Raw genomic sequence first — 15,205 nt, 5'->3', positions numbered from 1 at the left:
AAAATTTAAATTTAAATTTCCGGTACCGCCACAACAGCGCGCCAAATATGAAGGTACTAGCGGCTAGACTAGGAACTACGAGCGGAAATATAGCGGGGGTTGAAGCTCGCTCGCGCGGATGGTTGAAGGGGGTAGGTCACTTTTGTTTAGTTTTTCGAAACGAACACACCTTGCGAAGAGCGATCCAAGTTTCTCAAATTTGTAAGTTAAACCTGAACAATTCCACTACCGTTCGGAGTAGATATTTTGTGTCCCCGTGAGGAATTCACCGTTTTTAATTCACCTGGGTAATTTATCCCACCTTCGTTGCCTTTTTTTTGTGTTTTGTATTCGTTTCAATTTCTTTTTCATCAAAGTTATTACAGGCATTTTTTTAATAAAAGGTATTTTGCGTCCCTCACATGTGTGTTTTATTTGCGGCACTCTTCCAACTGGAACCCTCACCGTTTGCATTCCGAACCTTTTCCGCCAAAAGAAAATCACAACGTAGGGCTCCTCCGATTCGATGACGATCACGACCACATTTGTTACCGTTTTGCGCAGGTTCAAATATTTGGCGGAAGAAGTAATGTATTCAAATCATTACAATAGCTTACAATCGCTGTAAATTTATGGTGAGACAAATCGTCACCATAAGCACTGTAAAGCCTCTGTAAGTCATTATAATAAATGTCAGTACTCGTACATGTAATCTTGACGTTTGCTTTCTTGTTAATTCTGCCTAGTTCTACCGATTATACCCACTCACTATCACAAAAATAAACACGAACAACGTCCATTCTTTTGGGGATAAAATGGAACCAGTACCAATTGCGTTTAATTTCTTGGACAACTTATCCCAAGACTTCTGTTTTGCGCTTCTAAAATGAGTAAAGACTTCTCTGCAGGATGCTTTCTCGTTTATTTCTCGATTACAAGTGCTGTACAGTACAGTCTATAACTAATAACTGGGGGTTTGAGTTGGGGAGAGCTACCCCCACCATTGGTAGGGCTAACGGCCTGAACAACTTCCAAAGGTAATTTGGGGAAATGTTTGGATTTAATTCGCCAGAACGAAAAATATCATCCGTTTCCACTACATAATTTCAAATATTCTTCGTAGTTACTGCTCGGAAGTTGTATTTTGGCACCTTTTTCGTTTTGTAATTGTTCATTTAGACATTTTCCATTTTTGAAAGGTACGAAATTTGCATTGTTCACTCGGGCAAAGCTTACTCCACTAATTTTAAAATGTATTAAATAGCTCTGTAAGGCAAATGCTGACAGAGGTATTTAGAGAATACGAATTTTATGTATCTCTGTAAGGACGTTTCTTATAGTGCTATTCTCTAAAATTTCACTGCATGTAAAAAGTTACAGTAAGTATGTAGCTGTCTTGTAGAAGTAGGTACAATGTGATCAACAGAAAAAGAAAAATGGACGGCTAAGGAAGATACAACTTCCTAGTTTTTTATTGGTCATATTGTATTAGAAGTCATGTTGTATTTATAACAACTGTCATTTTTAATTGTTCAATTACGCAACACTCCTAATCACGCGATACTCTAATGCACTCGAATTTGATCAGAAGTTATTGAGTTGTTCAAGATGTAGAAAAAAATCAGAGGGCCCCACCTAACGAGTTAAGGAATTAAGACGTTCGTCGTAGATTTAGCTAGTGTCATTAGCTTTTGACATTAATTAAAGTCTATTTTTGAGGGGAAAAAACATTCCTATTCCTGCGTAGGGAATTGCCACAATTTTTGTCCAAAAGTTAATTGTTACTTGTTTTGGGGCCTAATGGGGGCTCCAGGAATGTTCGGAACCTAATGGGAGCTCCAGGGGTTGTTCGGCCTAATGCGAGGCTTCACTGTTTTCGACTTGTAGGCGGGCGTAAAATGTTTATTTACATTTATGTTCAATTGTTTGTTTGCACCGTACGACCGTACTCGAGATGTTGGATGACTGTTCTACCCCGAGTCCATCTCGGTACTGTCAACTGTCGTCTCAATTGGTGCGCTTCTGTTTTAAAATTTACCAATATTGCTATAGTCCAATTTTTACCCTTTTGAGGTGACGTCACGATTTCCTTCCTCGCTTTCTCTTTATTGAAACGACAGAAACAGAAAAAAACAAAAAAAAAGGCACGTTTATTTATTGATGGTCACTTTGAGGTTATTTTATGCTCCTGTCAATTTGACAATTTTTAATTTCTTTCACCGTAACCTCCGAGATAGATAGAGGCCGCGACCAAGGAATAGTGACGTCAAATCCGGCTGACTATTGTGTAACTTATAATACCCAATATAAAGAAAATTGGTAATCTTGCATTTTACGGTGGCAAATGTGCGCATGCGTAGAAATGTCTATTATATGGCGAAAATGTGTTGCTTCAGATCAAATTGTTGAATCCCAATTAATTTTAAACGCGGCAGTAGTTTCTTAATAAAAGTTGGGCCCTGTCTAATTTATATTTTGAAAGTAAATTAGCAAATTATACCGTTGACAACAGGGGGTCAGTATATGAAGTTTGCACATGCGCACATTTGCCACCGTAAAATGCAAGATTACCGAAAATTATATATTTCAATGAGTAAAACTGAATATTGTTTGAAGAAAAATAATTATTATGATAAAAAACAATAAAGAGGGTTTTCCACATCACCTTAGAGGTACCCAATACATGCGTTGGCTCTTGTGGAGGCCTCGCCAATACTCCTATATCTGTGTTTTATAAGTTTAACTATTAAATTTAAGTAATTTTTTTTGTGGTGGCTATTTTGGGTGCTAATTTGGTCGTTGATTAATTTTGAATTTCGTATCCCACCTCCACCCGGCGGCACGGCAATTTTGCCGGAGTACATACACTATTACGGATAATACTATCAAGTAATAGTGCAGTGCTTATAAACAAGGGCGTAGCAATGATTTTTTGCTGGGGTGGGCCAGATTTTAAACCACAGACAGATGATAGATAGATATTGCAGATGTAACTTGTTTTTAATGTGTTTTACTTTTATTCTGGGGTGGGCCAGAAGGATTCTGGGGTGGGCCGGGCCCACCTGCCCCCCCCCCCCCTTTGCTACGCCCTTGCTTATAAACATAATTACCGACGTCTCGCCTCCACATTTTGACTTTTTTGTGTTTTATGTTCTGTGTCAATGTTAAGGAATTTCCTCACGATATGACATGAGTATAATAATATACCTTTTTGAATTTCAACCACCAATGTGTTCTCTAAGTCCAAAATTTTTAAATTTTTAAAAAGAGATTGCGGTACCTACTATTCCTGTTGCTGAAATTGAATAATTATTAAAAAATATATTGGCAAGGATATGATTATTTCAATATCAATATCGACTTCAATGTTTTGTTACATAAAATACATTTGTCATTAATTTCTTCTACATATTTTTCCAATTTTAACATTGTCAACTCCCGTAAAATGATCCTTTGTGTACCGCTTCTTCGAAATTCAGTTTCATATTTATCAGAAATAAGCTCACTAAATACCTACCTAAATTCTAAATTCTATGTATGTAGTTAGTTAGCTCTTGATAATGAGAGGTAGGATGAGTTTACAGCTTACTAGAGTGATAAGCTTGATTTTGGATCTACGATAATTGGTCTGTTTTAAAACTCTATATTATGTCGCTGCATGAATCAGCGAAAAGATCAAAGTTAACATTAATTTTGTTTCCCAAAGCCTGCAGTTTGACAGTTGGTGAATTTAGCAAGAGATTAGTTTTGGCTTTGGGACACAAAAATAAATTATGATACCTTAAATTATACGCTGGTACATGAAAACGTAGACATTATTGTTAAGACTTGGTTTTTGCCCAAGGGTGTTATCCCTCAATAATTGATAATTAACCGATCAGACTCATCGGTACACATTAAATTAGACAATCTCAGCTACAGTCATACGATAATCTACAATCGGACTCACCTCCACCTCATTCAGTCATTCAAAAGGTAAAGCACAGGTCCGGACTCGGGTTTGCTCAATGGGACGGTACAAACATGTAAATGATAAACACCTGACACATCTGTCGCAAATCAAGGTCATACAGTGACTCACCCGGGGGATTCCTCCCCCTAGCTTCTATCATGATGAGGGGCTCCAACCACGGGCGTCGTCTTCAGAGCGCTACATTCCGGGGTTGCGTTGGTAGCACCTGTAACGGCCCCGTGTGCAGTTTGGGGTGCACAGCCCGCCCGCAGTCTCCACAGAGGAAGACCGCCACGGCCAGGGTATGAGCCTACAGCCCACTTCCATACGTTACGATGCCCCCTCAATACCTGGGGACCGGGATGACCTCATAACCTTTTGACCAGCAACGTATGATCGGTGCATTTGGTTGCCACCACCAGCCGTCTCTACGAGACGCGCCCGGTCAACGGCCTAGCCGTGTCATGAGCCAAAGGTGCCCCACCCGGACATCAGGTGCTCAGGAATCATACCATGGTATAGGGAGGTTTTACGCATTAAGATACTGATTTATAGCCCAGGTTGCCCAAACCTGGTATCACCCAGTTACCGACACACCTGGTAACTGTATCTCTATTACCGGCTATCACTAGCCTAATTCACTACACTACTCCCGGGCCACAATTATTCACCTGCCGTCACTCTCGTTCTCCTATTATACCTTGGACAGCCCGTCGGTCGCAGCTGCCAAGCGACACTGCCTCTGTCTCGCCTGTGGAACTCTTAAAAATCACCCCCGAGTCAAGGACCTTTCAGAACATAATTTATGAGCCACATGTTTGGGGTGGAAGAGGTAGTTTTTCTGTTGCGTTTTTAAAATTCTCTTACATTATAGTAGTTCACTGCCTCTCAGAATATTAATTAAAAATTTAATGAAGTAAATATTACGTCTAACGTCAAGAGGGTCAAGCGCACAGAGATTTAAGAGTTCAGTATGGTTGTAACTTCTTGGAGGAAAATGACCGTGAGCAATACTGAATACGCAATTCATCAAATCAACAAGACTCAACAAACCGATGCAGTTATCATCTCTTCCACCTACAAGTGCAGCAGCTCAATCATGTCTACTACCAAATTCAAACTTGGTTAGGGAATAATTTAGAACCCCAGGAATGGGGGTGGATATTGCAAAATGACATCCTGGAACCGACAACAACATTATTACCACCAGCACCAGAACAACTGCTCTGTAGGATATTTTGCAATTGCAAGAAAGGCTGTGGTTCGAGTTGCGGATGCCTCATGCTTCATCATATCCAGATGATCCAGAAGAAAGTGAATAGGTATGCCAGAATATAATAGTACAGCGTTTTGTTCAATCCTGCTAGTGAATTTTGGAACACAATTGAAATTTTATAATTTGTGCAATTTATATCATAATTCATAAAACATAGGGGCCACTTTCGTTGTCATGATCTCTAAAAAAAAACAATTGCAACAGTAAATAAACTTGAGAGAAATTACAATTTGACGTTCTTTCCCAAAAAACGTGCAATTAATTAAGCAAGATGGAGCAACAAAATGGTTTGATTGTTCCTGATGATATATTAGAAGAGGCTGACGCCGCTAGTAATATAGATTGTCGATTTCGGATTTATTTGAACTTTTGAATAAACATGTTGAGCAATTCTAAACAAAAGATTCTTCTTTGAGTGGGGTAAATGAGTGGGCAAATGGTTTTTACCTCACGTTGTCATAGCAAACAATATGAGTGAGCAAAACAAGTACTATTGCGGGCAAAAAAAGTGGGACATCAACGTCATTGTCTTGACTTTTAATGTGAAATAACCCTTATGTGATTCTAACCCTACTTTGAATTGATTGACGTTGTCATTAGGTAAGTATTGTAGGTTGTAGGGAATGATTGTAAATAAGCGCGTAGTGAATATTTAATGCAAAGTCCCAATCAAAATCTACCTTTATCAAAAGAAGAGGGCATTTGGAAAAGTAAAATAGGAGTATAAAATCAATTTTTAAAATGTCAGCTAGAATAGTGTCAAAAAATGACAATAAAGCTTGAACTACATCGAATTTTTCAAAACTGACAGAAATTTGATGTCCCACTTTTTTTGCCCGCAATAGTACTTTGTCGTTTTGTATCACAGTGAGAAACGACAAGTTTCGAGAGCAGGATTGAACAAAATATAACAAACAACGAGGATGACGATAATGAATTGGAAATTTAAGTAGAGCGACCAGAAGAGGAAGACGGTGACGAACAAGAGGAATAATAAGCTGCATGCTTGCTATTACTAATAAAAATAACAGAAACAATTCCCCTCACATTTAAACTTGAATCGTGATAGATTTACGCTAAACTGTTGGTAAATAAAAAAATATAATGAAAATGTAGTTAAACTATCTATTTCATTGTAATATCCTATAAATGAAGTAAATATTACTAAGCAGATTTATGAATAATATCATTAATATCTAGAAATATGATACATTAATTAGTAAATAACTAAGGTTTCTTCATAATTATATTTTTAGTAAATAATTAGCTTTACAAATCGTAGTATGTAATGAAGCCTAGCGTTATCACACATACGGGTAAACGCTCCCCACTCTTCGCGCTCTATCTCAAGAACGGTTAAATGTATAAAATATTGCTTAAGACCAAATTTGTAGAAAATTTCATGCTCTACAACTTTTCTAATAACTCTAAATGTCATTTAGAGCAAAGGAAACGAGATATTTACAAAAAACCGATATTTGCGACCTTTGACCTTTAATATCTTGACTCGCGTACACGAGACTCTATGAGACTTTTGAGCCAACTTATAAAATGTCAAAACAAATGTTTATACAAATTTGCAGCTTATTATCTTTCATTCCAAGGTTGAATCCCTATTTGACTGGACTATAGTCATTTTTGCTAATTTATTGGAAATCAATTTTGTTTTTTTTTAAACAAAATTTGAAAATATGTAGTTATTTTTGTATTAAGTGCGCAAAATGATTGTTTTTTGTTGGCGCATGAGAATGAGTTTTTGGTCGAGATCGTTAAGTCGAGACTTCAAACTCATCGGCAGTCACATTTACACTGGGAAATGTTATTGACTTCCGCAAGGGCATATGTTCAGGCGGTTTTAAAATGTATATGTTACGGTAAGAGTGCAAAAATGGTCAATGTGTAGGTACATCCACCGACTTATGTGTACACTTCTGTTCACGGAAAAAGCATACAAGTCTTGGGAGAGATTTTTGCAATTTTTTGGCTGTGTAAATTTACTTGATATTTATTTCCATGTTTACCCATATTACTTATCAGGTAAGAATTTACAAACGAATTTTTATTATACCAGACTTCAAGAACCCACAATAAACCTTGAAAATAAAGAATAATACTTCATTGAGGGGGCTTTAAGTACACTTTTACTTCCACTGAAATCGAATTATTTCAATTATCTGCCACTGACAATTACACTGACATCAGGTACTCGTAAATCTGATTTACACAAGCAAAATGTAAGTGTATGCTTTTTCAATGAACAGAGTGTAACATTGACCACCAGAACCGGTCAATGTGTGTAAATTATCACTTATAATATCCCAAGTGCATTGATTATTTCCGGAAATTTTTTCGAATGCATTTCCAAAACGTATTAATTAACACGAGGGCTAATTGCGTTTTGGAAATGTATGAGAATAAAATTTCCGGATATTAATCAATGCACGAGGGCATATTCGGTAAGAAAATCGCAACGACACGGACATTTTGCTTATTAAATTATAAATTTCTGACAAATCTGACAAAAGAAATCAAGTTGTATAACAGAATTATCCTTGACAACGGAAAAAAATTAGAGATTTTTAATAAATAAATGATTTTGATTGGCTGAAAAAAATTTCACTTATTAATTTCATGTTGGGTTAGTTAGGTGCGAAAAATTTCCAGGAAATCTCTATATTGTTATAACGGGCCTTCAAATAAATTTATATTTAGAGCAATCCAGCAACCTATGGAAATTCAATTGTTTGCAACATTTTTCCAGCGTAGAAATTGACACAAGAAACGTCTGACATTTTAACCATATATTTTAACGAAATAAAATTAGGTTAGAAAATATTTTTAATTTTTGTAGTTCATTCTTCCTATTCCCCCTCCACGGAATATGACAATATGAAATTGGGAAAAAGCTTACTATGTAACCTGTGTAACTCCGGAAAATAATTGGTTACCTACAAAAATTACTTTACACTATTAACAGAATTAGAATGTCGCCTGCGCCTACTCTAAATATATATTTATTTGAAGGCCCGATAGAAACGACATCGAATTCTGTTTTTCTATTGGCTATTTTTAAGTTTCGTGCGATTTTCTCTTATATGCACTTTGAGCGGTAAAGGTGTACAGTGTCTTAGTACTTCTGGGAAATATTTATTCCCCTATTTAGTGAACTGGAGCAGGCTTCAGCAGGTTAACTTAAATAAAAATGCAATTGATACAGTCTATTTTTTAATCAAAGAAACACGACCTGTTGATTTAGGTTTGTAAATATAAAATTTTACTAAATATAGGGAATTTAATGATATCTATTGGCTATACCAGCCAATGTCTGTCATTTTTAATGTCCTTGAAGGTACGCAAACTCGCAGCTAAAATTTGAACGTGTTATTAAAAATGCCTCGCAAAGTAAGACATTTCTTAAACTCTCAAATTAGTTGTTATTATTTGTTTTTAGCTCTGTTAACATGCTGCGCTACTAATATCTCACGAATATCTCTAATAACCTCAATTTTTATATGATGAGATTTTTCACCCTATGTCAAAAGTGTACAATGTTGTCAGCTCTATTTTGGGTGTAAATTGCGGTGTTGTGGTTCTTTGATTAAAAAATAAACTTTTTTTTTTATACCTATGTATACTAAGGGGGAGATTCACGAAACTTTGCAAATCGTTAAGAAACGGCAAATACACTTGATTTCAAAAAAGGAGCGTACACCTAATATTTCCCCATTTAATGTTAGCTTTGTTTTCTTGGTTACATTACATTAACGTGACAAAAGCCCGAATCATCACTAAACTAGAAGGAAGGTAGCGTGTTGCCTAGAAACAGTTTATAGCGGGCTCTACGATAGCGGGCCATTTACGTTAGGAAAATATTACAAAAATCGCTCTACAATGCTTCATGTTTCAACAATGTCGGTTGTCATGGTTTTGAATTTGCAACGCCTTATCGAACCTTACCGAGTTTCGTCAATGACCCCCTAAGATGTTATAGGTCTGTACAGTTGCGGCAGACAGGAAAGATTTAAACACTCTGTATAAATGCCGAAATTTGATTAGCGTAAACAGGATTTTCATCATAAAGTCAGTGTCAGTATTTGACACATTAGGTCAGAATCGCGCGTAATTTTTGAAATGCCGCAATTACCTGATTTGCAAAAATGTGTTAGACTGAGGGACGGTGTGAGTATAAGAGCCATTGCGAGAGAAATTAATGTGGATAATGTTTGAGTGACATTTTGAGAAACGTCACTTTCAATGCCATGTACAAAGCCAAAAGTTTGGCGTTGTCAAAGTGTCTGAGTTTTCAACGGCCGCAACTGTACATACAGTGAGTTTTTTTAAGACTGGCCATAGGGTTTTACATGCTAATTTTTCAACCCTCTGTTAACTTTTGTTCTGATGAAAATATTCAAACCATTTTTGGAACGAAGTTGGAAGATTTTTCAAACTATCGGATAGATTACAATTCAATATCCCAAACTGTCGAAAAAGTTGTGAAAAAAATATTTTTTAGAGCGCCGAAAGCGTCCAAAAGTGGAAATCGTCAGGTGCTTGTTGAGCCGACAATGGCGCTACTCTGGCGCTCTGAAAATATTTTTTTCACAACTTTTTCGACAGTTTGGGATATTGAATTGTAATCTATCCGATAGTTTAAAAATTTTTCCAACTTTATTCCAAAAATGGTTTGATTATTTTCATCGGAACAAAAGTTAACAGGGGGTTGAAAAATTAGCATGTAAAACTCACTGTATAGGTATAGTTGTGTTCATTAAAGTGTTGTACAGCTACTTTAGACCTCTTGCACACGGACGGATGTTTTGCCGTCGGCAGAAAAACCGGTGAAAAACATACAATCACGTGATGTAAATATTATGCGCCATTTTTAATACACCTGTATATTATAAAACAGATGAAAATGAGTCTAAATTAACGGAACTCGCTTAAACATATTAGGCATTCACGATCTTTTTGGGACCGAGTTGGCTATGATTTTTTCTTTTCATGTTGGACTAACTGACTCAGTGATGCAACGGATGCAATTTTTTTTCCTGTCAGTGTCTCTTCGACATTTTCTTGCCACCGCATTGCCATATTTATTATTTTAATATTCGTAAGAAACTAAATGGTTTATTAAGTGTGTAAAAATAATTTAAATTTCCGTCAAAGGAACAGTCAAAATTGCCAAAGTAATTTTATTACGATAAAAATTTTCTATTAAACGATTTAATTTAATTTAAAAAGGACAGACCAGATTTAAGAGATCCGGCAGCAATGCACCTATTCAGAAAATATAACCCTAAACTGAAAACAACCTAATCTAACAAAAAAAGTGTCAATTTCCTTTAGGGAATGTAGTTATCACCGAGGTACTGCCAACAAAATCACTAGATGGTCATAGCCAGCTCGGTCCCAAAAAGATCGTGAATGCCTTATACTCACTAATCTGAGTCGGAATTCATACTACTCGGCAACTTAAACATTCGCTAACAGAATATTCTTCATATTTTCAGAAAAAAGTGGGAATTCCCCAAAAATTCGACTTACATAACCAAAATTTAGAAACAGTAGTACAAGTTCAACTATAGCAGGTTTTTACTGTACAAGTTTAAAACAAAGATCACACTAAATACATGTTTTAAAATTTATTTTTTATGACATACAAAGTATGTTGTAAAATATTTTAGTATAATCTCTGTGGTGGCCCCATAGAAGATTTAACATGTAGGGACCTAACATTTTGCCAATGTTTCTTCAACAGGGATACCAAGAAATTGATGGCCAGATGAACATTTTGGACAAGTTCATCAGATGACATGTCAACATGTCCAACAGCCACCGAGAGACAAAGTACCTGAAAAAGTTAAATCAACATTTAATTAAAAAAAAGGTTAATTTGACAGAATAAATGTTTGCAATGTTAAAGCCACAGTTACAATAGTAAAAGTGGTAGTTATAATTGCTATCAATTTAGCATCATTATCCAATACAAAAAAACTATAAAATGTCAATCTGTTGGCTTAGTGATGCAACCATATCAACTTCTAAAAATCAAATTTCTCACCTTTTTCATTTGGAATTTAATAGTTGCCTTCACCTCATCAATTTTTTGAGTCATTGATTCCTGATGGGACAACAACCCAGGAAATTTACCAGCTTTGTTAAGACCGGGTCCTAACAAACGAGGGATTTGTTTAATCAGAGCTTCAGAAGCTAAGAAGGCGTCATATTTTTTAGCAAGCTTTTTCACAAGCTTCTTATTTTTATTCAATTTCTTCAAAGCTTCAACATCCATATAAGGAACATTATTAGCTTTGGCTTCATCACAATGTTGTTGATCTCCCAACATGCACACTTGCATTTTTGGCCTGGGAATGTGCTTCAACCTAGGAAAGTCAAAAGTTATAAGTACAAACAAAATTACTTGTACTGTAATAAAGAAAAAAGTGGTGGCGCACACTGGACCAAACTCACCACCAGATGTGTGCATTCCACTTGTCATGACATAACCTATGTTTTTTGAACGATACTGTCCAAAAAGGACAAATATCTTCCCAATTATTTTAAGACCCTGAGTGCAGGTCCGCCGAGTGAAGCTCAGCTTCCTGATTTGTGAACCGTTTATAGCAAAAATTCATTTTGACCAAGAACGGTTCATATCAGGTGTACGTACTTGACGGTGCCACTGAAACGTTTGTCCTTTTGGGGGTCATAATTCTTCAGTCCGATCTGAATTTCAACGGTCTCAAGGAAGTTTCTTTTCTTCTGTTTGGAATTGTCCAACACGCTGTTCACACATTCGTACAACGTCTCCCTAGACACTTTCGACCTGAATTAGAAAATATCTTTAGATTCACATCTCCATAGGTCATCTCTTTGTTCTTATTGCAATATTACAACGATCACAATAACGATTGATTAAATAAATTCAAATTAACTTACGACATCGTCACAACAGCACCGTGCACTACCCGATAGAAAACGAGAAAGAAGAAGGAGCAGGGGAGCCAACGACGCAAACACAGATTGCAACTCTGAGAGATTAAAAATTACTATATTACTATATATAGGTGTGCTGCCGGTGCCAACCTTGGGAAACAAACACCCCACAACGAAAAATTCTTATATAATTATTTATGCATTTATGCAATTTATGTATTTGTGAAATTCGGATGTCTCATTTTGTTTTTATTTCATTTTTATGTTGAGTTTTCCATAAGGATAACGGCAATTTATTATTATTATTATTAAGGTATTGGAGATTCGAACCATTTTGGGAAAATTCTAGAAATTGTCTTAACCCACACAGTCATACGACAAGTCAAACAGCTGATTTTAGTTGCAAAGTTGTACAAAAGTGGCATTGCGATCGATTCTGCAACAAAAAAATAAACAATTGTGCAAAAGTGTTTTTGTGTGGTTCAGCGACAATTATTAATCTTTTTCATCATAGAACGGAAACGGTGGTTGCATGTATGAATAATATGACAGGAGACCCTAACCAAGAAAACCGCCCTTCAGTCTTTGGTTTTGAACCATATCCATCTCTCAATGTGCAGCCGATTGATTGGAGCCGTATACCTTACGAGTCGGCACCAGTACCTTTAATACCATCGGGACAGTTTAACCCTTCTTTAAGTTATCAACAAACCCAAGTAGGACTAGGAAATTTCTCATTCTGCGCAGCACAAGCACCACATCCAGTCCAGTTCCCCTTTCCGACTAGTCCGTCAGTAGAAAATGCCTTCACCGCCACACCATCTACGGCGATGCGGTGTAAACGGAAAACAGACTCCCCTACGTAAGTGTCTATTTGCATTCAATGTGTTCATCTTACATCAGAGATTGTAGGTTGCAGATTTGCAAACAACACATCACCGAGGAAAAAATGGCAGAGCACATGGCACGCTTACACATAAGTTCTGAGACGGCGACGTCGTCAAAAGAGTCAGAAAATGATAGAACAAGACGTTTGTACATGTGTGAGGAAATGAGAAAGTTACAGAGTGACTCGATTTTACCGCAGTCTTTGTTGTCAAAGATCCAGCGCCCTTGCACTGCACTTGTGCTGTGGACGCCTCCGCGCCGTTTAGTACCAGTACAACGTCACCAATCTGAGAATGGAAATAATAATGAGGAAGCAGCACCTGACAATAACAGGATGGCAAGTGAAGTTGTTATGGAAAGTGACATAAACAATATGGACTTGGATAATATTTAAAAGCCATATTTTCTTCCAAGGGATAATTAGTGAAGACTGATATTGAATGGGGTGATTTTTTTTAACTGAGAAATTTTTAAAATGTGTTCCTAGCTTTTATTTTTTATTTAACAATTTTCATATACAAGAACGTATGCAAGGAATCCGAAGGAGTAAGTAATTTAAGATAAGTGTCACAAATTACAATAAGACCAACAGTGTGTTATGTTTATTGTTCATTTGTAGTATAACGTGAAGTGATTACTATTTACAAATCCAGTCTTTTTGAGCCATGTTGTATTATAACTCACAATAAGTATAGGAGAAAATGTTAAGATAAATTGAAAGTGAACTTCTAAACAAATGGAGATTGCTCATGTACCTTGACTGTTACTGACGATTGCACTAAGCCCGTTATCTCTACAAGAATGAAATGTTTCTCTTGAATAACAACGCTTTAATCGAGTATTTTGTAGGTAATAGGTGTAAGTTTTTTTTAAACACTTTTTCAGTAGATTTAGTTTGATAATTTCAGTTTAACTGTATGAATTTTTTTAGCGTTTAACTGATACTGTTAATTTTTTTCCACTGTAACTCGAGTGTAACTGCCCTAAAACAATCTAAATATAGTTTTAAAAAAAGTTTGCCGTGTTTATGTATATTCATCATGTGCCAACTCCAGTATGACTCGCGCGCGGTATGGAATTTGATACAGCACGATAACCCTAAATCCATCGCAGCTGATTGTTGGCGCATGCGCGTATTTTAGTTTGAAAATCAGCATGGAAGTCTGTGTGCAGGGTGGTGTAAAGTTTTCCAACAATTTCCAATGTATTAAACTTATAACAATGTGAAGTTGTGTTTGTGTCTTATATTTGTGATGTGTTGACTGTTTTCTGTCACATTTAATAGTTCAAATTTTAATTTCCACGAGAAAAATGCTCATTATCGGTAAGTTCTCTAATTAAATTTTAACATTGTTTATAGTATCAGCTGTCAAAATTGCGGTTTTTTTAAATGTTTTGGCGTAGCCGTCGCCTCCGTCAACCCCAAACGGATTGATTTTTGGGGCCGGTGCGGCGGAGGAGCCGCAGGATCATGTTGTAGGTTATATTTGACCTACATTTGTTTGGTGTGGGATTTTATTTGAATTTAATTGTCGCAGTGGAAGTGAGCGATCGGCGATGATTTACTTTTGCCGGCAGCGTCCTTGGAGACCGCAAACTCATTTGTGCACTCTATCGTGGATAAACAATAAAGGTCACAGCCAGCCGCCTGTCGGAATTCTGAACAGCTGACTTAAACGTAATTTATTTGATACAGGGAAAAAGTTATCTTGCAGCAGGAATGGGATGTCGTTTGCAAACGTATCTATTTCCCTAAATAATGGCCCGATTTATTTGCTCACACATCTTATTCCTTTTGTTTCCCCGGATCTTTTTTCCTTTATCTCTAATTCCATTCGTTTCTAGTTCACTGGTTTTATTTTCTTTTATTTGGCAATCATTTGTCTTTACGACAGTAGACTCTTATACGTACGGCCAATCTTGACGCCCCTTTTTTCCTCCTCTACCCCCAGTTTTTGCCGGAACACCCCAAACAGCCGCTTTCCTTCGTCGCGAAGGTGTCGCCGATGGACAACAAACCTTCATTTACATATGATTTGGCCTTATAGGAAAGTAGCAATTTAAATGCAATCTTTCTAAATAGGTTAATTTCCTGTGTAGGGATTCGCCGTTACTCAGTTAAGTCTAACGTGGGGATAATTAAAGTTAATGCAGTCGCAACTTCCAGAAGTCGC

At 36.6% G+C, this 15,205-nt stretch overlaps 3 protein-coding genes across 8 annotated transcripts in view; 2 read left to right on the top strand and 1 right to left on the bottom strand.

The window, feature by feature from the left end:
* Positions 1–10,836: 10,836 nt before the first annotated feature.
* RpL10Ab (ribosomal protein L10Ab) lies at positions 10,837–12,294 on the bottom strand. The gene is made up of 4 exons (XM_069050994.1): positions 12,147–12,294; positions 11,878–12,033; positions 11,269–11,590; positions 10,837–11,058 (listed from the first exon to the last, which is right to left on the bottom strand). The coding sequence occupies exons 1-4, from the start codon at positions 12,149–12,151 to the stop codon at positions 10,888–10,890; spliced, it is 654 nt and encodes a 217-aa protein (XP_068907095.1). The 5' UTR covers positions 12,152–12,294; the 3' UTR covers positions 10,837–10,887.
* A 219-nt stretch (positions 12,295–12,513) lies between these two features.
* On the top strand, positions 12,514–14,046 carry LOC138133189 (uncharacterized). Its single transcript, XM_069050995.1, has 2 exons — positions 12,514–13,005; positions 13,056–14,046. Exons 1-2 carry the CDS (start codon positions 12,680–12,682, stop codon positions 13,423–13,425), a joined length of 696 nt encoding a protein of 231 aa, XP_068907096.1. The 5' UTR covers positions 12,514–12,679; the 3' UTR covers positions 13,426–14,046.
* Positions 14,047–14,164: 118 nt separating this feature from the next.
* LOC138133172 (uncharacterized protein CG43867) overlaps positions 14,165–15,205 on the top strand; it is a 153,409-nt gene continuing 152,368 nt past the window's right edge. For all 6 annotated transcript variants that reach the window (XM_069050975.1, XM_069050973.1, XM_069050977.1 and 3 more), the window contains exon 1: positions 14,165–14,355. The gene's annotated coding sequence lies outside the window, so the exon portion shown is untranslated. The remainder of the gene's footprint in view (positions 14,356–15,205) is intronic.

This window comes from Tenebrio molitor, chromosome 6, assembly GCF_963966145.1.
Source record: "Tenebrio molitor chromosome 6, icTenMoli1.1, whole genome shotgun sequence".
Taxonomy (NCBI): Eukaryota; Metazoa; Arthropoda; class Insecta; order Coleoptera; family Tenebrionidae; genus Tenebrio; species Tenebrio molitor.
This window is presented reverse-complemented; position numbering and strand designations above follow the sequence as displayed.

What these genes read in the sequence shown, in the direction of transcription:
- RpL10Ab (XM_069050994.1), bottom strand. An exon ending in CGTTTCAGTGGCACCGTCAA is followed by an intron (nt 11,591 to 11,877) that starts GTACGTACACCT and finishes TGACTTTCCTAG; the next exon opens with GTTGAAGCACATTCCCAGGC. An exon ending in TTAAATTCCAAATGAAAAAG is followed by an intron (nt 11,059 to 11,268) that starts GTGAGAAATTTG and finishes TAACTTTTTCAG; the next exon opens with GTACTTTGTCTCTCGGTGGC.
- LOC138133189 (XM_069050995.1), top strand. Translation starts at nt 12,680, where the DNA reads ATGAATAATATGACAGGAGACCCTAACCAAGAAAACCGCCCTTCAGTC. An exon ending in CGGAAAACAGACTCCCCTAC is followed by an intron (nt 13,006 to 13,055) that starts GTAAGTGTCTAT and finishes CAGAGATTGTAG; the next exon opens with GTTGCAGATTTGCAAACAAC.